The sequence below is a fragment of the Stylophora pistillata genome, chromosome 6 (assembly GCF_964205215.1).
Source record: "Stylophora pistillata chromosome 6, jaStyPist1.2, whole genome shotgun sequence".
Taxonomy (NCBI): Eukaryota; Metazoa; Cnidaria; class Anthozoa; order Scleractinia; family Pocilloporidae; genus Stylophora; species Stylophora pistillata.
In genome coordinates this window covers 33,797,391-33,822,242 of record NC_142524.1, presented here as the reverse complement: position 1 = coordinate 33,822,242, position 24,852 = coordinate 33,797,391, and the positions used below count along the sequence as shown (strand labels likewise).

At 40.1% G+C, this 24,852-nt stretch overlaps 3 protein-coding genes across 3 annotated transcripts; 1 reads left to right on the top strand and 2 right to left on the bottom strand.

Annotated features, from left to right (window-relative positions):
- Nucleotides 1-786: 786 nt before the first annotated feature.
- On the bottom strand, nucleotides 787-10,650 carry LOC111343508 (GTP-binding protein 2). Its single transcript, XM_022950698.2, has 11 exons — nucleotides 10,408-10,650; nucleotides 10,304-10,330; nucleotides 8,260-8,556; nucleotides 7,324-7,521; nucleotides 6,388-6,562; nucleotides 5,561-5,777; nucleotides 4,948-5,083; nucleotides 4,308-4,366; nucleotides 3,105-3,276; nucleotides 1,908-2,069; nucleotides 787-1,625 (listed from the first exon to the last, which is right to left on the bottom strand). Exons 1-11 carry the CDS (start codon nucleotides 10,495-10,497, stop codon nucleotides 1,464-1,466), a joined length of 1,695 nt encoding a protein of 564 aa, XP_022806433.1. The 5' UTR covers nucleotides 10,498-10,650; the 3' UTR covers nucleotides 787-1,463.
- A 4,555-nt stretch (nucleotides 10,651-15,205) lies between these two features.
- On the bottom strand, nucleotides 15,206-20,763 carry LOC111343509 (uncharacterized). The gene is made up of 3 exons (XM_022950699.2): nucleotides 20,618-20,763; nucleotides 20,396-20,464; nucleotides 15,206-17,469 (listed from the first exon to the last, which is right to left on the bottom strand). Exons 1-3 carry the CDS (start codon nucleotides 20,660-20,662, stop codon nucleotides 15,718-15,720), a joined length of 1,866 nt encoding a protein of 621 aa, XP_022806434.1. The 5' UTR covers nucleotides 20,663-20,763; the 3' UTR covers nucleotides 15,206-15,717.
- Nucleotides 20,764-22,077: 1,314 nt separating this feature from the next.
- LOC111343502 (uncharacterized) lies at nucleotides 22,078-23,504 on the top strand. The gene has a single exon (XM_022950692.2). The coding sequence runs from the start codon at nucleotides 22,172-22,174 to the stop codon at nucleotides 22,940-22,942; it is 771 nt and encodes a 256-aa protein (XP_022806427.1). The 5' UTR covers nucleotides 22,078-22,171; the 3' UTR covers nucleotides 22,943-23,504.
- Nucleotides 23,505-24,852: the final 1,348 nt, after the last annotated feature.

The window sequence follows — 24,852 nt, the reverse complement described above, 5'->3', positions numbered from 1 at the left end:
GTCCTCCCCCCCCCCCTCCACGCGCGCACAATACCCTGGGCATCTGAACTCTTGAAGATTGGTATATTCAAATTGCCACCCCTTCGGGGGAAAATCTGTGTACAGAAGCCCCACCCATTTTTTTTGTACAAAGTCAGCGACCGAAACTTTCTACACATTGACACACACCTTTTCTTCTAAGCCATTCGCTCGCTTAAGTTCAATATTTTACCTTAAACACCATATTTAATTACGTATTCCGTTGGAAAGACTTGACACTTCCGGTTGAAATTCCCCCCACCCCAGCCAGGCAAAGTTCAAATTTCCAACCCCCGCCCACCACGGTCAAATGCCCGTGGGCTGCTCTGGGGAACATCTAATCGATCGGTGAATTACCTCTGAATCAGTTCAAACAGCAAGAGTTCTTAGTCTTGCTCTTTACTATAGTGATCGCCTGATAACCCTCACCATGAGAAAGTAAATACTTCACTTGCGTTGTTCTTTTTGAGGTTTCCCTCTGTGTACGACCATGTACGAGCGTATATAAAATTTCACCAGCAAATATTATTAGTTCTCTATTAACCCTTTACATTCTAATATAGTAATCATATTCTCCATACTGGTCTTCATACATTCCGAGGTGTTGACGAGAATTTAACAATCAAAAGCTTCCTCAGTTGGCGATCATCTTCGTTATTCTCGTGTCCTTGCTTGCTTCAGGGGTAATTTTGTAAGGAGAAATTTGATGCTGGTTGGTTTATGCAGAAAATACGAGATGAAGACAACATTTCAAGACCAATGCTAGTGTCTTGTTATCCAATAGGTTTTACTGCAGTAAATACTGGTTTGTTAAAAATCAAGTGCACGCTTTCAAAGATCACAAATATACACCATTTTACATATTTACATCCAGTAAAATTAGCAATCAAGTTAAAAACCTTCCTTTTTTTTAATCCATTACAGTTGTCACGCCATTGCAAGACCTCTTTGAATACAACGTATATTTTTCTAACATACGTGTAATTTAAGTCGACCCTAGCTGAAAAGCCGCCACATTTTTTAAATCTTATTGTCTCTTTTGTCACCAACGCGTCGATGGCACCTACAGGCCTATCCACGTAGCGTGTTTTCCTAGGCTTTACTCAACAATGAAACTCCTTCCAACCGAGTTTTCCATTAAAAAATAAAATAACATGCCTCTGAAGCATTTTATCATCCAAAGTTACTTTTAAAAACCAGCTTGACTCCCTAAGCCAAAGACAAAACGCCACTTCAAGGCAAATCCTCGTAGCCAAACGGAAACTACACTTGCCAATAATGAAGTGTCTATCCAAAAGGCACGGTTAAGACACTCTTCATACTATGTCTGCAAATAAGCAGCGTGAGGATTGGCACCCACTTTCCCCACTCCCTCTGTGTCATGGGTCCCAGTCCCTATTTAAATATGTGATGAAAAAGTGCCAGCAAGGTTTGATCGTCTGCTGTCATCTGTTGGTGTTAGGGTTAGGGGGAATAACATCCACAACTTCTCCAATTCCCTTAGTATGTCCATCTCTGAAAAAGATCCTCGATTTTGGGCGAACGTACTCTGGCTGTTTTATGAACCTGAACCGTACATTTGCTTTTTGACCGGTTCTCAAGGATTCCTGTAAGTGCAACAAAAGGAATCCTCGTCATGCTTTTGGAAGTCATTAATACATCAGTAAAAAAAAAACACACAAAACTGCGTTGGAAAGGCTAACGCGAGAAATTAAAAAAAAAAAGTTATTATTGGTTTAGAGTTGCCGTTAGTTACCTGGGAGCCCTTTGTTGGAAATCAAATGGAACCACTTTTGCCACAAAAAAAAAACTTTGGGAAAAAGGAGGCTCCCAAAAGAGGTTTAGACCAATTTATGTAACATTAAAATTCGTTGCATTGCAACTCTTACCTTGTTCATGTCCTCGATAACAGCTGTTTGAATAATATTCCCAATGTAGACAGTAGCTTGGAAGCGTTTGCTTATGGATGTGGTGTGAAAAAGAAGAAATACGTCAGCCCAGAATCCAGTGCAGGAATGAGGCTTTTCTTTGGGATCTGTTAGAACCATGCCCTAACGAACGCGAAGGAAGGATATTTAGTTAACTTACAGTTGTAAAAGTAACTGTAGCCTCTGTGACATTTTAAGACTGTTGAAGGCTGAAGCAACACTAGCAAAGCATACGTGTCAAAAAAGGCTTATCAAACACATAAACAATCATGAGTGCCTAATGTGGACATTGTTTTGAGTCAAAGATACAGCCGTAGAAGGAAATCGTGAAACAGTAACATCACTGCCAAGCAAAGACTGGTTAATTCAAGAGGAAAATCAAGTAAAAATCGCTATTCTTGCCTTATATGGCTAAATTCACGAGGGAAATTAAAAAATCGTCGATTACTACCCGAGCGCGAAACTCGAATCTATGGCAAAAGCGCGTTCGTGAAAAATCACACCCGGGGAGGGCAGGAAAGTTAAAATTTTGTCTTAAGTCACTTGCTACCCAGAGAGGGTCGGTCAAGACACGAACTCTCGCAACTCGGAGATGAAGGAACCGGTTATGTTTACGGCAAAATCAAAACAGAAATCTGTGCTTTATTATACTCGAAGGAAATCGATATATATCAAGTCAATATGCACAACTGGCCGGCAGCCTGATCGATAACTCTAGTAGTAGTTGTTCGAAAAGCGCATGAAGGCGCTTTTCACTACAGCACCATAAAACGAAAACCAAATTAATCACAACAGCAAATTAGGAGAAAAGGTAAGAATTCCAAGATGCCAAAAGAACGAGAAAGAAAAAACGCCTCTGTCGCGGAAAACGCACGTTTCGAATTCAATTTGGCACAGAACCTGGTGCATGATTTTCACCCCCGGCACAAGAAGCAGAAGGCAAAACCAAAACAAAACTGAATTCTCTCCATATTCAGCTGGATGACTCTAAAAGACTGGCATTTCCCTCAGGAATATAACTCAAGTGTACATTATGTGGCACTTATTTTCCGGGTCTCGTCAATGCTTTTGGGGAAATTAGGGAATGATTCATAAAAAGGTAGACAACACTGGGGTAGGGCTAGTGATGAGATAGCACATTTGACACACTGTACTTACCCGTCTTAATAAGTTCCTGTCGATTCCACTGATCGCTACCGAAGCAGCCTGGCCTGCTCGTATCACCCTACAGGAGGCGCGGTTCCTCTTCAATGATAACACAGTCACCAGCTGGAAGTTTCCATTCTTGCAAGGACCGAGGAGAAGTTCATCTCCTTCGCGAAGAATTCCTCTACAGGATCGAATTAAATCCAAGATTAAACTACATAACAATTAGTGAACTCGGCCAATAACTGTAACCACTAGTTTAAGTCATAACATAACCAAAGTAAAGCGCGCGCTCTGATTGGTCAATTTAGCGTCCCCCATTTGCCCATGGGTGTACGCTGCTGACGTGAGCAAATGCAAAGACTATTTTTCCGCGCGCGCTTGTTTTTTTCTGGTCACGTAAGATTTGTTAAATAAAAGGCAACTCTTTAGCTACAATGTATCAATGTTATGTTATAAAACAAATGGTAAACACCACCGCGTACACTATTGAGTTATGGATGCACTTGGGAAGTTTGCTAAGCACTCAAAAAGCTAGAGTCGCTCTCCGGCGGCTATCGTCTCGAGCGACTCTTATACGCTTCTTTCGTGCTTAGCAACCTCCCGCGTGCATCCATAACTCAATAGTGTACGCTGTGGTGTTTACCATTAATTTTGTTAACGAATCCCTCACTCTTATCCCCCATGGACTAAATGGTTATAGGTATCAACATGGCTCAACACTAACTTTTCAACTCACAAGCCAAGTGGCTTGTGACATCTTAGATTTTACGACAATTTCAATTTATTTACTAGCCAAACTGGCAAGTGGAAATCGAAAACCACTAGCCAAAACTGAATTTCTACTAGTCTGTGGCTAGTGAGATACCGTTAGTGTCGAGCCCTGAATTAATCTGGTTTTGCGCTCAAAAAACTAAACTCCCATCGCGATGTTGAATCGATGAAAAACGTTATTAAGAACCGACAAGCATTCGTAAGACTACTGAGACAACTGCTTTAATTTCCCGATGGTTAGTTGTGATGTGACATTACAGATGGTGGAAACCGTTAGCTGTGAAACTTTAACCGGGGCCTGAAACGTTGATTAAACTACACCCACCAGTGCTACGCAAGACGAAGAGAACAACTTGACCTGTGATGGACCTGATACTAGGTTGACCAATCTCAGCGTTCATTTGAACGCCAGTGTTACTTAAGTCGCGTATTACTGTTTACCTCTCTAAAGTGCCACCAACAACAGGTGCAGTTCCTGGAACATTGAATATTTCATCCACCTGCAAGCAGTTGAAAAACCAACGAGCAGGAAAAAAAAAATCAAGTGATCACTGTGTGCCATGTAAAATAATAACTGAACGCAAAAATAAAATGTTATTCTCTGATTTTTGAACAAGTACAAGTACTGTACCAAGAAAAATTGTGAATTCCTAGAACACTAAAAATGGGGATGGAATAGTTAGTGGGTACTATCTGTAAAAGGAATTAGCAGTCAAGGTACGCTGTATTTCGGCAAACCAAAGAATTTTTTTTTTAATCAAACAAGAATTCTGACCAACAAAGTTACTGAAGTAGAAGTTTATGAATTGTAACAAATTCCATCTCCCTTTGAAGAGGTGATGCATGAATCCCGACATGAAATCTCGGTTGCCAAAACCATAACCTGATACCGATGGTCAAAATATTCTGTCCTAGGATTGAAACGGACGAACGAACGAAAAAGCGAGCGCGCAAAAAACGGCGGGCGGGAGGGGGGGGGAGAACATGAGCCGTTTCTCTGACAACCGCAATCGCCATTTGCAGCCTGTCTGCTCTTTAGCCCGTTTCCACTAACTACAGGTAAAAAGAAACTTCCTCAAACCTGGTATTCTGTTGGATCTTGGGCTAGTTTCTCCTGGTCCATGGGTGAACGTGATGGAGGTACAAGATTAAGAAATTTCTTGACAAGATTTAGATTTTCTCCAGTCACACAAGACACAGTAAAGATGGGAGTCACCCTGGGGAAGAAAGATCTTGATATTACAGCAGTTTTCAGTTGATTGTTGGAATTACTTGGGTTTGCATTAGCTCGGGTTTCTTCAATATAAGATCAGTATTTCAACACGCTCCACCCTCTCAAATGCAAAACCACAGCAGACTCCCGATAACTCGAACCACGCACCAACTATAACTAGCAATTTTTCAAGCCTCAGGGAGTTCGCTCGTTTCCCTCTGAGCTCTAAATCTTTATTTGCTTCATTCTCCAGAGCGCGAACAAAATAAGAGCGTCAGGGAATTTGGAAAAAAAAAAAAAAACACTAAAGCAAGGAGGTAAGGGTAAGGAAGAAAAATGTGTTTTTGCGCCCACACTTCGCACTTCCTTGTTCACTTTACAGAAAACATTTAAAATGGTTGTCCATGTAATGAGTCCCAAGATTTCTATTTTGTGACAATCAGTCGATAATGATAAGAAATAAAGAAAGGTGTAATCTTACTGATTGGAGTTGAAGTTAGTTGAAGCAATAAAAACGTCGTCTTCAGTTTTGACAACCACTGGTACCTTGTTACAACCAGGAGATTTTAAAAGTCGATCAAGTACTTTGAGCGTCCGTTCCATCATTGTTGGTGAACAAACATCAGTCTTGTTTACTATTACGAAGGTTGGGACTTTCAGTGCCATAGCCAAGCCTAAGTGCTCTTTTGTAGTCCCAACTAAATACACCAAGCACAAAAATTAAGTAAGTACACAATAAGACAGGTGCAATTTTTTTTTCTCCTTTCCTGTGAAATCTTTTCCAAGTTGGCAGTGGAAGCACTAATCAAGTTTTACTTCCTTAGACATCCATCGTCCCTTCCGTTCTCTCCACAAAACTTGACAACTGACAGACAACTTGCCCAACCATTTGATATCAGTGCAAGTAAGGGCAACACCAAAGACAGAATTTGCTTGCCTCCAGGAAGAAGTCAGTAAAAGAGTCCACTACATATTGATATAAATTTGGTTCAACATTTATTTTGCTACAATTGTTTCGCTCACTAGATTAAATAAAAATCATTTATTAGGAAGTTCAAACAAGTTCCCTCAATTGTTCCCTTTAGTGTATTATCTGTCTCTTATTTCCTCATTTTTACACATAATTGTTTCCGTAAACATCACGCATACACACTGTTTATGGTCTGAGATTTACCTAGAGTAAACATTTGAATAAAACGTATTAAACAAGATGTCCTTTACCTTTTCCCAATTAAACTTATATTTCTTGCAATCAAGTGAAAAAAAAAAAGTTGGGTTCAAAGCCCCGCTGAGACTTGAGTCCCTTACCTATTCCAGCATTTCCAGCAATGACAAGCATAGCAAAATCGGGAGAATGACCAGTTAAACCAAATATTGTTGTCCGTAAATACTTGTGGTGCCCAGCTAAATCAATGAATGTGATCAACTTGGTTGACTGCTCACAGATGTCTTCTGCTGTTCGAGATTCACTGTAGTTTACAACCTGGCAAACATATCTTGCATAAAAATCAAATTCATTACTAATTTCTATTCCTTTTAATACTAATTCCTGGAGACTTAGCTCTGTGTTTCCATGTCCAAAAGAAAAGTTTGTTAATATATGCAAATCACCAGAAATGCTGTGACGCAATAGAAATATCACGTAACCACCACTTAGGCCAAAGCCAGCAAGAAATTGAAAATTACAGCCACATTTCTTAACCTTCTAAAATATGATTACAAAAATGTATGTAAAACGCAGGTTCCTTTTTTTCTCTATTTACTCAATTATATTACCACACTTTTCCTTTGTCAGTTTTTGAATTAAGTGGCTTGTTAAAAAAGTGATAGATGCAAAATTCACTTGAAAACAACACTCATCAATAAACTGTCAATTCAATGTGGTTTTACACCAAGAAGCTTTCCTGAAAAAGTTTGAAGTTTCAGAAACTTCTCTTTGCTGAAGTGCCATGTTTGAAATTTCAGCAAAGAAGAGTGATGCTTCTTGGAAGGACAGCACCTATCAAGAAACTTTTAATCTGTACTAATTCCCTTGTAGTTAAAGCCTTAAAAATCTAGAAATAGAGTGGCAATGAACACATAGTTTCCTGTATCCCTGCTTTTCAAGAAAGTGAGGAAGAGGATGGGGAGCACTTATTCAGAGCATGGGTACTTAATCAAGGAAATACTGCATTCAAAACTTCCAATTTTCTTAGAAAATGCACGTAGAGCAAATGTTGTGACTACCTTTCCATCTTTGCCTACCTCTCCATTATTGCTAAATCCAAGTATTTCATGGCTTATACTTGATGTTCTTCCTGTTTGTATCTCATGAAGATGTCTGAAAAGGTTCAACCTTGCTCGTCCACGGCCATTGTCTAGCTCATCATGTGTCAAGACTCCAAGTAATGTGCTCTTTCCAGCATCAACATTCCCCAACACTGCAAGTCTTATGTCAATAAACTGAAATTTAACAAAAAAAATTCAAAAATTTGATTTAATGAATGCCATTCAACAGAAACACTCTATTGTTTAAATATCATTTTTGAGTGACTGATAGTCAGCTATGATAGCATCAAATGTTGTTTCTAAAGCTGAAGAAATAGTCTGATCATCCCACAACAACATACAAAGAACAGGGACATCAGCATAATGGAAAAGCTCTGATTTCAAAATGCTCTCTATCCCCTTCAAAATTTGAGGTAAAGGTTCTCAATTTTATCAGTTTTGATTTGGGAAAGTATCCATTTTCAAAGGATAAATAATCCATTCGGAAAGAAAGGCCTGAATTTAGAAATGCAAGCTTTCTTTTCATATTCATAATGCCTATTTTTGATCCAGTTTAAGTATACAAGGTTTCGAGAACGATAAAGAGATCCAGGCCTGAGAGTATGACAGTAGATCTATGTGTAAATGAGAAAGAGGTATATATATTCCAAACATGGCATTCCATTTTCATCAATCATAGAAAACCATGAACATTTGAAGTATTGTGGGGGAATTTTTACTGTGTCAGAACCATTGACAGTAGACATTACAAAATGCAAGCGACAGTGTAATTAAACATTACTGGTACTGTAATAACAGCCAGTAGTCTGACTGAATTGTTCTTCTCCCTGCGATAAAATTTCAGAAATATTTCTACTGCATACCATTCTCTGTTAAAACAAATCAATCAGCATGTCACAAATCATTACATACTTGCTGATCATCTGGCACTCGTCTTACGAGAACTTCTGCCCCCTGTCTTCGAGGAACTTTACCATTATCTTCCACAAAAGGTCGCCGTAACAAGGTGGTATGGGCTCCAAGCTTTGATGCCATGACATTAAGTGTGTTCAGGGAAGAATCCAGCTCTTCTTTAGTCAAACCCACAAACATACCATTGTCTTCAACACCTATCTCATAGATTGCTTCACCTTCACCCTCCTGTAATCGCCACTTCATCTGAGTGACAAGGTGCTCGAGACGAGAAGGAGACGGATTTACAAGCTTCAGCTGTTATAATAATGACAGTAATTTAATCAATAATAATTGATTCTAATGGTGAGATATTCACAAGGTGGCCATCTACCAAATGTTTCCAGGTCAAATCAGAATTCTGTGTGTGTTTCCTAGGTTACAGCAGGAATTTGGAGTTTTAAAGGAAAAAGCCTCCAAGGACCCAAAAGTCGACCTCTTAGAGAGGCAAGGCCATAAAATTTTCAAAAAAGTTTATAATGTTAAAGGACATCCAATTTTATCCATTATGCCTCATGTTAAACTGTCCAGTTACAATCTCAGGAAAGGAAATTGCTTTAAGCCTAAGATTAACACTGTTTAATATGAATAAGCTATATAATTTACTAGATTTTTAATTCTTACTTTTTACCTTTTTAAAATTGTTTGCACTAACTTGTAACAAAAAATATGTATTTTATCTTTTGGCAAAAAAAGCTTTATTATTATTATCAATATTATCATTGTTATTATTATTATTATTATTATCATCATCATCATTATTATTATCATTATTCACATGTTACACTAGAGAGCCTGTTTCTAAAAACTCTACAGTGTTAAATGCTCTGAAAAGCTGTTTTATGTTTGCCAAATAAACAGTTAAGATACAGGCATCAATGGTTATGAAATTCAAAAATGAAATTATCAGGAAACAATACAGAAGGGACTAGTATTGAAAGCTAAAACCTGTCACAACAGTCCTAAGATTTAAATCTTAAAATATGGTTCTAGTTTGATAAAGTTACAGGGGACATAGCTGCCTTAACCAAGTCATGGTATCCCTTACCTGTCATCATCCCCTTGGCTGTTTTAAGTCCAAAGTGATTATAAGCTAAGAGTAATATTTGATTGTGTAGTTTGTTTGTTCGGGTTAGAGCAGTCCTAAGAAGAACTGTTGTCAGTAGTAGTTACCAACATAATTTTTTAACAACCTAAAGGGAGGTCATAAGTGATAACGAGAGTCGAGTGACTCCAGTGATGTTTTAAAATTCTTTACTCAGATGACGAACTAAGGCTGATGAATAAATCAACCACTATTAGCGACAAGTCCTTCTCAGGATTATTCTATCTCACTCGGACGATCAATTCAGTCCAATCTCACCTAACCCAAATTCTCTAAACTATGTTACCGGGAAATTTACAGTAGCCAGAAGGGAGAATTAGGATTCAGATCCTGGGAGATAAGGAGTAACAACTTTTTTTCCAGACGGTAATGCAAACTCAGTTGAATACTTGAAATTTTTTTCCTTGCTCAAGGAAACTCAGAACAAGACTTATATATTTCAGCCAAATAAATCAACACCAGGGTCTAAGTGTTTCTCGATTTCGATTTCACTTTCTCAATAAATCCATCGTCTTCACGGAAACGTTCACTACTGGCACGAGCGGGCTTAGAAATAATATATTCAGACCATTCGAAGTCCCCAGCAACAATATTTTGCCACGAAGCACTGTTTTCAGAGCCTACATACTGAGGTAAATATCGCATAATGTTTCTCTTAAACTGAAAACAAAATGTACCATCGATAGTTTCCAAAGACGAATTTTCTTAATAACAACTGAAGCCGTGTAAGATTGATTCCTACAGTATTCAACAAGAATAACATCGAGAGTAAAGAAAGACCGTTAGCCGTTTCCAAGCTTAAGATTTTTTCCCGCCTGACAAGGAATCCTCATCCAGGTTACAACTCAGTACAAAAATTTAAATTTACTCCCAACGTCAGAGCCATGCTAAAGAACTCACCTTATACTCTACGTTTCCTTCTTCAACCTGCAAAGCACCAAGCGCACAATCACATTAAACTGAGAGGAAATCAAGCTTGTACTTTGGCAGAAAGATCTATTTACCTCAGGGGGCAGGCACTCCGGCATTGACGCCAAGGCTCTCTGCTTCCCGCTCCCTGATGGTGTTTCGAACATATGAATGAAGGATTCCATTCTTGATGCAACTCTATTGTTATCTGAGATAATTTCCAGATCGATACCATCAGGAACTGTCTAAAGATCTTGCCAGGACAAAACTTTTTTGTAGCCGATCTCTTTGTTGATGTTTGGGCCGGCTCCGCACATCACGCCACCTGCCTGCGGTATTTCATCAGAAAAATACCCGGATATACGGAGATAGTGACGTCACAGAAGATAGTGTGGAAATTAGCGATTTAGAGTTTGCTGACTCGCCTAAATCATATGTTTATATTATATTTTGAGGCTTTTTGTCCTAAAACTTGTGGCGCACCACAAACTGAAATATTACATCAGTAAAATCTCTCGATTTTAAAAATAGGCAGCTCAGACTCACTGCACATAGTTACAGCTGCCGCATCACACATATTTTTGAGTACCTCGCTCAACAAGAGAAAAATTGCTAAAGAATATAGCGACTAATTTACACTCAACCAATGATTAGATTATAACAAATGGTAATAATGATAGTAATAGTAAGATTAAAGATGATAACAACATTAATAGTAATGATAACTTATAGAGGCGCCTGTTTATTGTCAATAATTATTTGTTTAATTCCTATTCCCTTTTTTGAGACATTTGGTTCACACAACAAAGCCTTCTACGTTGTAGGATATCTCGCCATTCTACCGTTACGTCATGCCATCGAATGGAATCACCTTATTAAACTCAAGGTATTGTATTTCAAACCTTGCCGGGTTCGAAACTTAAGTGGCCACAATCCCAAATCGGCCAATAGTGGCAAAATCCCGAAACAACCACTAATGGCTAAAATCCCAAATCGGCCACTAGTGGCCAAAATGCCGAAACGGCCACTAGTGGCCAAAATGCCATATCGGCCGCTAGTGGCAAAAATCCGAAAACGGCCACTAGTGGCGAATATCCCAAAACGGCCACTAGTGGCCAACTTCCCGAAACAGCCGCTAATGGACAAAACCCAAAACAACCAATAGTGACCAAAATCCCGAGACGACCGCTAGTGGCAAAAATGCCAAAATGGCCACGAGTGCCAAACATCCCAAATCAGCCGCTAGTGTCCAAAATTCCAAAACGGTCACAAGTAGCCAAAATCCTAAAAACCGCCACTAGTAGACAAATTCCCAGAACAGCCACCATTGGCCAAAATACCAAATCGGCCACTTGTGGCTAAACTGCCAAAGCTGCCACTAATCCACAAAATCCCAAAACGGCCACTAGTGGAAAAAAAGCCAACACGGCCACTACTGGACAAAATCCCAAAAAGGCCACTAGTGGCCAAAATCCCAGAACAGCAACTAGTAGACGAAATTCCAAATCTGCCACTAGTGGCCAAAATCCCAAAACGGCCACTAGTGGCCAAAATGCCCAATCGGCCACTTGTGGACAAAACACAAAATCGGCCACTAATGCGGGAAAAAATGCAAAAAACGGCCACTAGTGGACAAAATACAAATTGGCCACAAGGGGACTAAATACCAAATCGACCACTACTGGACAAAATGCAAAAACGACGACTAATGGCCAAAATGCCAAATCGGCCACTAATAACTTAAATCTCAAAACGGCCATTAATACACAAAATCGTAAATCAGCAACTAAAAACTGAAATGCCAAAACGGCCACTAGTGACCAACATCCCAAAGCGGCCACTAGTGGACAAAATATCCCAAAACGGCCACTAGTGGACAAAATCCCAAAACGGCCACTAGAGGGCAAAATCCCAAATCGTCCACTAGTGGAGAAAATCGCAAAACGGCGACTAGTGGACAAAATCCCAAAACGGCCACTAGTGGAAAAAATCCCATATTAGCAAGTAGTGGACAAAATGCCAAATCCGTCACTAGTGGAAAAAATCCCAAAACGGAGACTAGTGGACAAAATCCCAAATCGGCCACTATTGGACAAAATCCCAAAACGGCCATTAGTGGACAAAATCCCAAATCGGCCACTAGTGGACAAAATCCCAAATAGGCCACTAGTGGACAAAATCCAAAATCGGCCACTCGTGGACATCATGTTGGCATCATTTAACCGCCTCCCGGTTAGCTCAATTGGTTAGAGCGCTGGACTGTTGTGCGGGAGGTCGAGGTCGATGGTTCGAGACCCGGCCGGACCAACACTCAAGGTCTTAAAATAACTGAGGAGAATGCGCTACCTTTCTTTAATAACAAATGGATAGACATTCTAGTCTTCTCGGATAAGGACGAATAAATCGTAGGTCCCGTCTCCTGCATCTATTAATTAGATAATTTGGTTAGGCAGGGGACCTTAAAGAACCCACTCACGAGATTACTGTGATGTGGTCTGGCCTGTTTACTGGGAATTGGGGGGGAGGGGGCATCTTCAAATAAGCTTCCTTCGATTGTTTGTAAACTGCTGATGCAGTCCGGCCAAAGTCCCCCGAACAGTGTTGTGATGCGCATTTGATCATATCGAAATGTTAATTTGCGCAATATAAATATTAAACTATTATCATTATTATTATTATTATTATTATTATCATTATTATTATCTCAAAACCAACACAAGTGGACAAAATCCCAAATCGGCCCCTAGTGGAGATCATCTCAAAACGACCACTAGTGAACAAAATCCCAAATCGGCCACTACTGGACAAAATCCCAAATCGGCCACTACTGGCTAAAATCCCAAAATGGCCACTACTGGACAAAATCCCAAATCGGCCACTAGTGGACAAAATCCCAAATCGGCCACTAGTGGACAAAATCCCAAATCGGCCACTAGTGGACAAAATCCCAAATCGGCCACTAGTGGACAAAATCCCAAATCGGCCACTAGTGGACAAAATCCCAAATCGGCCACTAGTGGACATCATCTCAAAACGAATACAAGTGGAAAAAATCCCAAATCGGCCACTAGTGGAGATCATCTCAAAACGAATACAAGTGGAAAAAATCCCAAATCGGCCACTAGTGGAGATCATCTCAAAACGACCACCAGTGGACAAAATCCTAAATCGGCCACTACTGGAGAAAATCCCAAATCGGCCACTAGTGGCTTAAAACTCAAAACGGCCACTACTGGCTAAAATCCCAAATCGGCCACAAGTGGAAATCATCTCAAAACGGCCACTAGTGGACAAAATCCCAAATCGGCCACTAGTGGACATCCTCTCAAAACGGCCACTACTGGACAAAATCTTAAATAGACCACTAGTGGACATCATCTCAAAACGACCACTAGGGGACAAAATCCCAATTCGGCAACTACTGGACAAAATCGATCCGAAAGCTTCGCTCCGACGAAGGGCTAACGCTTGAAACGTCAGCTTTTGTAGTCGTTACGGTGGCTAATTTACTATTTCAACTTTGTTGACATATCCAAATTATTTCGTTACCCCCACCGACGCAGCCCTAAACAGTTTCTTTAGAAACTATTAGCCAAAATCCCAAAACGGCCACTAGTGAACATCATCTGAAAACGACCACTAGTGGACAAAATCCCAAATTGGCCACTAGTGGACATCATCTCAAAACGACCACTAGTGGACAAAATCCCAAATCGGCCACTACTGGACAAAATCCCAGAATGGCCACTAATGGACAAAATCCCAAATCGTGCACTACTGGACAGAATCCCAAATCGGCCACTAGTGGATTAAGTCCCAAATCAGCCACTAGTGGACAAAATCTCAAATCAGCCATTAGTTCATAAAATTCCAAAACGGCCTCTTGTGGACGAAATCCCAAATCGGCCACTAGTGGACAAAATTCCAAATCGGCCACTAGAAGACAAAATCCCAAATCGGCCATTAGTGGACAAAACCCCAAATCGGCCACTTGTGGATAAAATCCCAAAACGGCCGCTAGTGGACAAAATCCTAAATCGGCAAGTCGTGGACAAAATAGCAAAACGGGCACTAGTGGACAAAATCCCAAAACGGCCATTAGTGGCCAAAATTCCAAATCGGCCAGTAGTGGACAAAATAGGAAAACGGCCACTAGTGGAGGAAGTCCTAAAACGGCCACTAGTGGAGAAAATCCCAAAACGGCCACCAGTGGCCGAAGTGTCAGAACGACCACTTGTAGACAAATTTCTAAAACGGCTATTACTGGTGAAAATACCTATGCCAATTGGCCACTAGTGGGGAAAGTCGGAAAAGGGCCACTAGTGGGGAAAATTCAGAACGGTCAAAAATGGCCAAATTTCCGATATGGCCACTAGTGGCCAAAATCCTAAATTGGCCACTGCGTGCCAAAATGCCCAATCGGCCACCGGTGGCCAAAATCCCAAAACGGCTACTTGTGGCCAAAATTTCAAGACGGCCACTAGTGGCCAAATTCGCAAAACGGCCACTAGTGACCAAAATGGCGAAACGGCCCCTATTGGCCAAAATCCGAAAACGGCTACTAGTGGCCAAAATCCCAAATCGGCCACTAGTGGCGAAAATGCCAAAACGGCCAGTAGTGGCCAAAATTCTAAATCGGCCACTAGTGGCACAAATCCCAAAAATTAACGGTGACTAGTGGCCAAATTCCCGAAACGGCGACCAGGGGCCAAAATCTTAGAACGAGCACTAGTGGCCAGAATTGCAAATCGGTTGAAAGTGTTCAAAATTTAAGCGGACGTGGGTATTTACCATTATTCACCTTTCAAATAATCACCCTGCGATTTGAATCCCTCAGGTTCAAAGTGGATTTGGCAAGAGTTCGTAATGATTTTAAAGAAGAAACAAGTGAAATGAAAGAAAATGTAGTTGCTTTAATGGTCACCTTTAGAGTAAAACAGCTATTTTCCTCAGGCTCAATGAACATCATCGAATAATCGTTAAATAGTTTAAAGGACGAGACTGCGTCAATTAAACAAGTCAAGCTAAGTAAAAGAGTCGGCACACCTAATTAGGATAGCAAATGCTGACTTCAACCAATCGAAACATGGAGCGTTTTAACCAATTATTTCCTCTGCATGTTCTCAGTGTACAAGCAGAGGAATTGGCGGGAAAGCTACCTCGCAAAAACAACTTTAAGACGGTGTGCGCTTAATGAGCTTTAAAACAAACGCTCCTTTTACATTTCTAATTTTTCGCAACAACCACCTTGACTTTTTTCCAAACTAGTGAAAGAAACTGCAGAAGATAATAATGAAGATAATTACAAAATAATAAGTACAAAAACAGATAAAATAAGAAGAGGATCTCCCACTGACAGCACTTTAGAAAATAAGCGGATAATTGGATCTGTCTCGAAATTCACGTTAAATAGTTGCGGCAGAAGTGGTTTTGCTTTTCAGCGCACGCTCCCGTTTCATGCGACGCATAAAGGAGTCCATCGCTTTGCGACAGCACCTCCACACCATATCTCTGTCAGATGGTAACGTTCGATAAACCTGGAAGACAATTTCTTTGATGATTTCAACTCTGTTCGGATCTACTCTGTCTTTTCCTCTGGCTCCTGAAATGTTTTTCCCATCAAGTTCCTCCAAGGTAAACAATTCACGCATCAGGCGCACGGCAAAATTCATCGTGGAGGTGGACTTGGCCTGCATGGCAATAATATCGTCGCGTGAAACAGGAAAGTTGGAATTTTCAGGAAGCGTTAGCTCAGTTATTTTTGCCATTTTACGTTGAATTAGACGGCCTTGAACTGTGGATGAACCAGGATGCAAATTCGTAACGTTAGAAGAGGAAGTTAAAGTGGAAGCTTCAGCGCTAATTGATTCCATAGCAATGTCTGCATCACCGATCTCCATCGCTCTGTCACCCGGGTGTGTTTCAGTGAAGTTAGCATTAGGCCGCGTAGAATTCAACGTTGATGCAGTTGACTGGCGTTCTGTTGACTGAGATTTGATAGGTACGCTAACCGCTGGGTCTTCCTTCGTAAAACATTCTTTCTGTTTACCTAGCGAAGGTATATTCGAATTGTTAATCATCTTATCTGTATTTAACTGATTTGCCATTGAAGCAGTAGTGGAATTACTTTCTGTATTTGATTCAATCGATCCGTTTCCTATCGTGACAAAATTTGATTGGTTTTCCGCAATGTCACTTTTGCACTGGTTGTCTATCAAGTTGGGATTAAGCTTGTTTTCTGGTTGCAGCCCGTTTATTCCAAGACTGTATTTAGCGCCAATAATCGCCATAATTTGATCTATCTTATGTTCCATCCTCACTAACACTGGAAGGATCAAGCCGAGCCTGTCATCTTGTAGAGTACTAAGCAAATTCACGGTGGATGAATGAGGGCCTGTAAGAGAAGACAGAACACTAGGTTGGAGAGGTGCTTGGATAGTGCTGTTTAAGAATGGTGAGGGAAACAGATTTGGAGGCAGAGTGAACTGGGCGAGGGAAGCTAAAGATGGGGAACCCTCCAATGGTCCAGAGTGAGGAGGTTGCTGCCCTGCCAGTTGCGGAGGTCGAAGAGTGTTATTTGGAGCAGGAAACACTGTCTGCAGTGGTTGGGGTGCTACTTGGAGCACCGTTGGTGGAAGCTGAAAGAGTGTCTGTGGAGGCTGAAGCGAAGCTCGTGAAGCCTGTAGCAGACTTTGCGGTGGTTGAAGCAAACTTTGCGTTGGCTGCAAAACTGTTTGTGATGGGTGCGACACTGTGTGGGAAAGCTGTGGTATAGTGTTTAGAGGCGGCATAGCAATTTTCACGGGCTGGGATTTTGTGATCTGTGATTGCATCACCATTTGTGAGGACTGAGACACAGTTTGTTGAGACTGAGGGACAGCTCCTTGGAGCTGCATTGATGTCTGTGAAGGTTGAGTTGTTGGCAGCTGTGGCATTGTTTTTACTGTTTCATGCTCCTCTGGTAGTGGATACAGTTTCTGTACTAGCTGCGCCAACTGAGGCAGTGTGTGTAGTGGCTCACTCGTTGTTTCTATAGGTTGCAATATTGTGGTCGTTGGCTGCAGAACTGACTGTAGAGTCTGAGAAGGTGTTTGTTGGGAAAGAGATTCTTGTACTGGAGCTGACTGCAGGGCAGACTGTTTCTGTGTTGCTGTAGCCTAATAGAGGTTTATAATAACAAGCAACTGTTAGAAACATGTTGATAAGGGAAGAAGTTAGAAAAATGAATGATAAGTTAAAAAAATCCAATAGGCCATTTTACAGTTGTGTACTTAGTTGCCAAGCCTTTGATTCAGAGTGAGGCTCAAGGTGACCTTGTTGTGATAGAGACCTGTATCTAGTTAGCATGATAACAAAGTGATTTAAATTTGAAAGGCAGCAAGGTTTGTATCATAACAAGGTCACCCTTAGCCTCACTCCCATTCAAAGGCTTGGCAACCAACCACACAACTGTAAAATGGACTATTGGAAGCTAGTTTCATTTTCACAGTGGGTTCAATTTTGACCTTGTCATACTAGGTGGGGGGGGGGGGGGGTCCCCTCCCAGAATCCACTTGAGCTGAGTAACAGCCCTATTCCTAGAATTCAGTCACTTATGGAACATGATTAGAAAAAAAAAAAAAAAAGGAGTGGTGTTTTCAGCTCTCGTGACCAATGAGATGTACATCTTTGAGGCATTGCTGGGATTTTTTCAAAGGAGGCTCATGGTTACCAAATTCTGAACAGCTTGGGTGAAGTGGTTAATATTGTTTCTTTTCCTCTTGTATCTGGGGGCTGAAACTCAAGCGGCAGAGAAGACTAGTAAACAGTGGAAAAAATTGTACCTCGCAGATACAGGGGGGGGGGGTGGGGAAACCTTTTTCATAAACCTCAATTGTGATATTCATATGAAAAATCATCTCGCAACAGCAGGGACCACAGCACCCCAGGTCTTTGGCAGTGTGTCTACAGTGTTATTTCTCATATTCTGACACCCCATCAATTTCCCCGTTTTCTTCATCTCACTTCTTCTCTCTCTCTGGAAAGTTTCATAAAGAAAGTATCTAGTCATCTGAATAGCATGCTACACAACTTGTTTTTTTAAGTTTTCCTTCCTAGAATTTTTTGTAGGTATTTCCTAAAGAAAACAACTACAGTTTTGAAGGCTTTGTTTTGATTTCTTCCCCTGCATCATTCTGTGTCACCCTTGAATCCCTTAACATAGCACCAGCACCCAGCAAGAGAAAGGAAACTTGAATTACCCTAAAGGTCCACTAAAAGCTAGAGGAAATCTATTTTACTGTTGAAAGTTTAACCATGATCCACCATTTGAGTGGGATAGGTATGTCATTTAAATTGAGAATCGTATTTAAACACAATGAACAAGACCAGCTGTTTCACCTGCTTTTACTTAGTCTGAAATATCAGATACATTCGAGAAAAGGTGATAAAAGTACTAGGTACATTGGATTATTGCTGAAAAGTAGAATATTGGAAAAAATCCTGCCTGCTTTTGACATCAGTGGCTGCTCAGTTATATGTAAAAAGAATTTAAAAACCAAAAGAGAAGATTGGGGGGATTAAACAAATTCCCTATAACATTTTTTGGTTCATTACGTAATAATACCTGCCAAATTTTCTTTGGGTCAAAGGGAGGAAAATTTTCTCTTGAAATTGTGTCAGAATATTCTATAGAGGGCTTGGTATTGTTCAAAGATGCTTCAGGATTTCTGAGGACACTTCAAAGATTTTGGCACAGAAAACATGTATATTATGGCTACAATGGTGCAAATGTTTTTCCTTGGGTAGCAAAGAGTGAGCTGGTGAGAGACCACAGATTCTGATCCTTATTCACAGCATTCTCACATCTGTGGAGTGAGATCTGGCAGCAGCCATAAGATATTTCAAGAGATAAAAAGCATAGAAGGAGAATTATATACTCAGTAAGACGTTGAGAGAAAGCCCAATCTGTTTTATGACTTAAATAAACTCAGCAGGGTCTTCAAAGAGAAAGTAACAAGTGGTTAAAAATAAATATAACAAAAGAAAATTTCAGATGGTAAGGGCCATGAGAAAAGTGTCAGAGGTGGCAGCTTTCCAGACTTTCAAGGGGCTCAGAGATACCATACTTCTTTTAATAAGGGCACTTACAAAATTTTGGCTCAACCCTATAACTCCCATGAGCGACCAAAAGAGAATTTCTCTTTACAATGTCAATACAAAATCAAACTGACAAGCGATGAGAAGAAATAAAAAAAAAAATTAATTAAGGGATTATCAGTTGATCCAATACCAAATTATCCAAACTAACATCACTGATAAGAACTGTATGGATTAGACAGAATGGAGAATTAGTAATAAGATCATGGAAGTGAAAGGGCTAAACAAAATGTTGGATTTCCGCACGCTGAATACTTTATTATGCACAGTTCTTGGATGAAGAAAACAGTGGAGAGAACAATAGAGTTGCCTTTAGGACAAAAGCTTTGTTTTGCTCTAGTATGGGGATGTGCGGAAATCATAGACCCAATATAAGATAGCTTTCTTTTAATATCTCAAAAAGGAAATCAGTTTTAAATATGTGGCTGCGTGCCCATACGGTCCAAATATTGTAGTGTTTTAAGTTAAAAAAAACATTTTCATAAACATTCTTAACACCAACAATCGCTGATAATTGAGGAAGGACTCTTATAAAAAAAGTGTCGGGAAAGAGAATAGGCAATATGTAATACGAACTGTTCCTTGTAAATAACAGAAGCTCAAATTAAAAGAAATCCCGCAAAAACGCAAGGTAGAACTTTCAAAATGGCGCCCAATGAGAGCAAGTCGAGACAAACCATAAGTACGTGGTTCTTCCCATGGAAATTCTTATTTCTTCAAAAATAAGAATATTCTAATTATCTGATTAACGGGCAATACTTGCGAAGGATTGAAGAAGTATGCAATTAAATCTCGTGAAGAAAACTTATATGAGCAGGAAATATCATATTCGTTGCAACGCGATGCGAGCGCATCCGGGATTTGTAAACACAACAAAACCGCGTTCGCTGCATTGTTCATCTAAAGCTATTTAGTCTTTTTAACAATTCAATAAGCAGTGCAAACCTTTGTGAATGATTTTCTAGGTCTTCCTTTTCTCGTTTTCTCTCTCAGCTTTCCAGAAACTGTTCGCTCCTGTGGAAATACGAGAAGGTTTAAACACACGCTTCGCGTACATAATTTTCCCGGGACTATTGCAAAGCTAACTAGCAAAGTATCTCGATGGATCTCAATTTCAAACAGAATGCCTTCCTTCTTTGGGATTAAATAATATTAAGAAAGTCTCACCGTATTCTTGTCCTTCAGTTCTTGATTGCCATCCGACTCCCACATAACTGTAGACTAGAGACTCGTTGGAAGATTTTACCCGTTCAAGACGTTAATCGAGCTTTGCGTTTGACTTTCGTTTATGAGCTAACACACGATTGTGAGTGACAGGTCAAATTCACTCAGTAGCCAATCATGTTGTTTTATCCAACACAGCTTAATTGGCCTATGTTTAACCACTAAGATTATTACCTGACCGCGACGGGTAACATCATAGAAAAAAATATCATCAAATAAAAATTCCAAAATATATGGATTAAAATTTAGAATTTTTATGTATGTCTGGTATCTGACGACACAGACGATCAATGGAACTGCTTTGCTCAGAAGAAAGGGTCATTTCTTGATCATGGCAACGCGATTATGGGCCTTTATAGATTATGCTAGCATAATTTTTGGCATAATTTGAGCAAACTGGCATAATTTCTGCCAAGTAGCAATGCTAGCATAATTCGCATATTTTGATAATTATCGGATCATTTTTGACAATTTGATCATTGTTCATCTCTACTCCCAAGCACTTGGTGACGTTATTCGATGTTTTAAGTTTTAGTTCAAGTAGCATTTGTAGTTCCCTGTGAATCACTGTGCGGCGTCTGAAACGGTCTGAGCCCGGGTCTGGGGTGCACCGGAACCGGAAGTCACATTGTAGGCCATGTTAACATGAACCACATGTTTATTTGAATTTCATTGTGGATTTGTTGCGTTTCTTTCTTGTAGACCAACGGTTTCTAATTAAAAAATGTATTTTTTGGACTTATTTGCAATTTTTTCAAAGAGCATAATTTCAAAAAAAAGGGGCATAATTTGTAAAAAAGAGCATAATTTTAGCATAATTTCGCCAAAAAAAGCAATGCTACTAGCATAATATGCTACTTTTACTAGTATAATCTATATAGGCCTAAACTCGAAACTGCTATTTCGTATTTTATTCCTGACCTACTCCGATACGTTCCAGGCGTTCGGTTACATGAAACACGATTGTAAACAGCGCGACTGTGCGCAACGTGATTGAAGCGAAGGAGAGAAGGTCATAACCGATCCGATCCGATCCGATCCGACCCTGTTTTAGGTAATGTGTTCAAGAGCTATATGTTTTTTTGTTTGTTTGTTTTGTTTTGTTTTGTTTTTTTCCCCAGACATATGTTTTTACAAGGAGCCCACTACTTATTACTTACTTGTCTCATGATTTTACCTATTTCCATAGCCCTCCATACTCAGTGGCGGATCCAGACCTTTAGCAAACGGAGCCCCGGTTTTTTATGCGTGTACACCTGCCGGCTTTTTTCCTCTACGGGCTCATGCAATTTTGTTAGTCTTTGAAAAAATTTACTCGTGCTTATTTATTCCAAATTGCACTCGAAATCATGTGATTACCTATACTAATTATACAGCTATTTGCATAAATTTGAGACTTTCATTTCTATTGACATCCGAAAGTGTCAAAGTTTGATATCACTTGTGTTTATTCTTAGTAGTTCAACAAAGTTGTCCGTTGTTAGAATTTCTGTGATCATGGCCGCAGAGTCTTATCAGCAAAGCTCAGCTACAGTACAACTGGAAGCCGGTAAAAACTTCATCCACACTGATGTGCTTCCTAAACCTGAAGATACCATCTTGGATTTAGGCTGCGGTACTGGCGAGTTGTCTGCCTACCTTGCTGAACTGGTCGGACCAAGAGGTTATATCATTGGCGTCGATCCTAACTTCAGTCGACTGCAACTGGCCAAGGAAACTCATCGTCATGTAGAGAACCTCTCTTTTATAGAAGGCAACTCAAATCAGTTCGAAGGCATGGGCTCTGAAAAGTTCGACATTATATTTTCTAATTTTGTTCTTCATTGGATACCTGAAAAAAGCGAGGCGTTCAGAAACATGTTGAACAGTTTGAAACCTGGCGGGAAAGTTGCAATACAGTATGTGGATGCCCTACCTCCCTTGCTGGTTTCTTCGCTTGAAATTTTAAATCCGGAGACACATGAACAATTAAAGAATAAGTTGCATCTCGTAAAGAGAGATGATGTTGATCTTATATGTACGACAGCAGGATTTACTGTTGTGAGGAGCTATTACGCCCGAAAAACTGTCAATGTTTATCCCAGCGTGGAAAGCCTTCTACAGTGGCTTGTTAGCACTTCACAAGGAGTTTTTGATCTACAACTTGTCACCCAAGAAAGAATTAAGCTATTGTTGCAGAAGTTTGGAAACCCACCGTTTGACTTCACTGCAAATGCCTTTGACTGTAAACTTGTTGCTGTGAAACCAAAATCATCCCAGACTCTATAATATATAGGCGAATTTCACATAAGCGGCATGAATTTAGAGTGAATGATACAACTTTCCCTTCTTTTCTTTGAAGAAGTCATTTTATACTTCTTATTCTTCTTAACTCACCCCCCCCCCCCCTGAATTAAATTACCCAAGTTTCAGTGTTGAATAATATGTACATATTGACTGAGTGGGAGGGCCGGACGGGAAAATATTTGCCTCGAGGTCATGACGCACCAACCGAGCGCAGCGAAGTCTGTGCGTCATGAATGAGACTCGGAAGTGTTCGGTTGTGGGAACTCTCGCTGCCAGACTCTTCCAAAATAATCCAAGAAGGAAGCCATGCTGTTCGTAAATCGGTGCACGTGACACCATGGTAGTTTGCGGGAGCCATCGAATATTGTGGTTGATTATGGTGGAAAGCTATACGTTTTTAAATTGTCACAAAGGCTTCCCGATTTATTTCGGGGAGGAGAAGAGGGACTTAACTGTGTCAATACCTTGTTGTATGAAAACTGTCTGGAAATTCTAAGCTATAACGAAAATTCAGAGTTGCAATAAATTATTCTTGTTGATTACAGGGATATCGTTTGCATCGCAGACAAAGTAAAGTACTTAGCCATTAATTATTAAATATGAGTCGTCAATTTGCATTATAAGTAAGCTTTTGAATGCGAATGAGGTAAAATAAGAAAAGAAAGAAAAAAACAAATCAAATAAACAAACAGACCAGCTACGGAGGTACATAAGACAGTCGCCAGGTCGTTAGGGTAACTTCAATGGTGTAACCAGGGGGGTCCTGGGGTGCCCATGACCCCCCCTTTGTTGGTCTTCTTTAGAGCAAACAACCTACAATATTCTGAGCCCCCTGATACGCGCGGGAGAGCAGCACTGTAAATGGTGAGTAGCCTCTGTGAGCCCCCCTTTGAAAAATCCTGGCTACGCCCCTGAACTTTACCGACAGACAAAGCAATTTTAGCTTCATTGTGCTTCATACGGTTCAAAGTATGAGGACTATAAGGGAAATTGGAGCGCATATGACTTACAACGTTGTATTAGTCGGAATTTTAATCATCTATGGGTTATTCGGCGCGTTCGTTTTAAGGAAATTTGAGGCTACTGAACGTGTGTCAGTGTTAGACGGCCGGCAAGGAATCTCTAGAGATGAACTACTTGTGGACCTGTGGAGGGGAAAAGATCTTGATCTTGAGTTTGACTAGTGGTCTGTGCTAGCGAAAAACAAATTGGATTCATACGAAAAAGCTTTCAATGCGGAGTTGTCGATTCTTAACGAAAGGAGCTTAGCTGATTCATGGTTATTTGCTTGCACAATATTTACTACCATCGGTAAGAGGAATCCGGAGTTATTTTATTGAATTTCTATCCAATAAGCTTTGTTTTGTTTCTTCTTGATTCTTCCTGTGTGGTCGAAATTTTTGTCTTTTAGGCTTTTGCGCTGAAACTAAATTGAGCTGCATTTCATTGTACTCAATTTTGTCTAATATGAAATTCAAATTATTTTGGTTGGCCGGTATCAGAATGGCAAAGTGAAGGAGGGAAGAGAAGGGAAGTGGGGGAATGAGTCGAGGAAGAAGGGCACTGACTGAACTAACAAGTTCTTGCTTTCGAGCCTTCAGGTTATGGCAATTTTACCCCGATGTCCATCCCTGGTTGTATTTTCTGTATCCTGTATGGATTTGTTGGAATACCTTTGTTCAATGTAGTCGCCGTTAGTCTAGGATCTCTAATTACTGGGTTCGTTACTTTTTATGTCTTCGTTTTCCACAACCTTGTTTTTTTTTTTTTAGAAATACTTCAATTTCGATGGTGTACGACGAATCGTCCATCATAATATATGTTGTTGTTTGAGATCATTGAAACTAAGTTTTGTTACTTGAAGTGTTTGATACAGTGTACTGCACATCTTT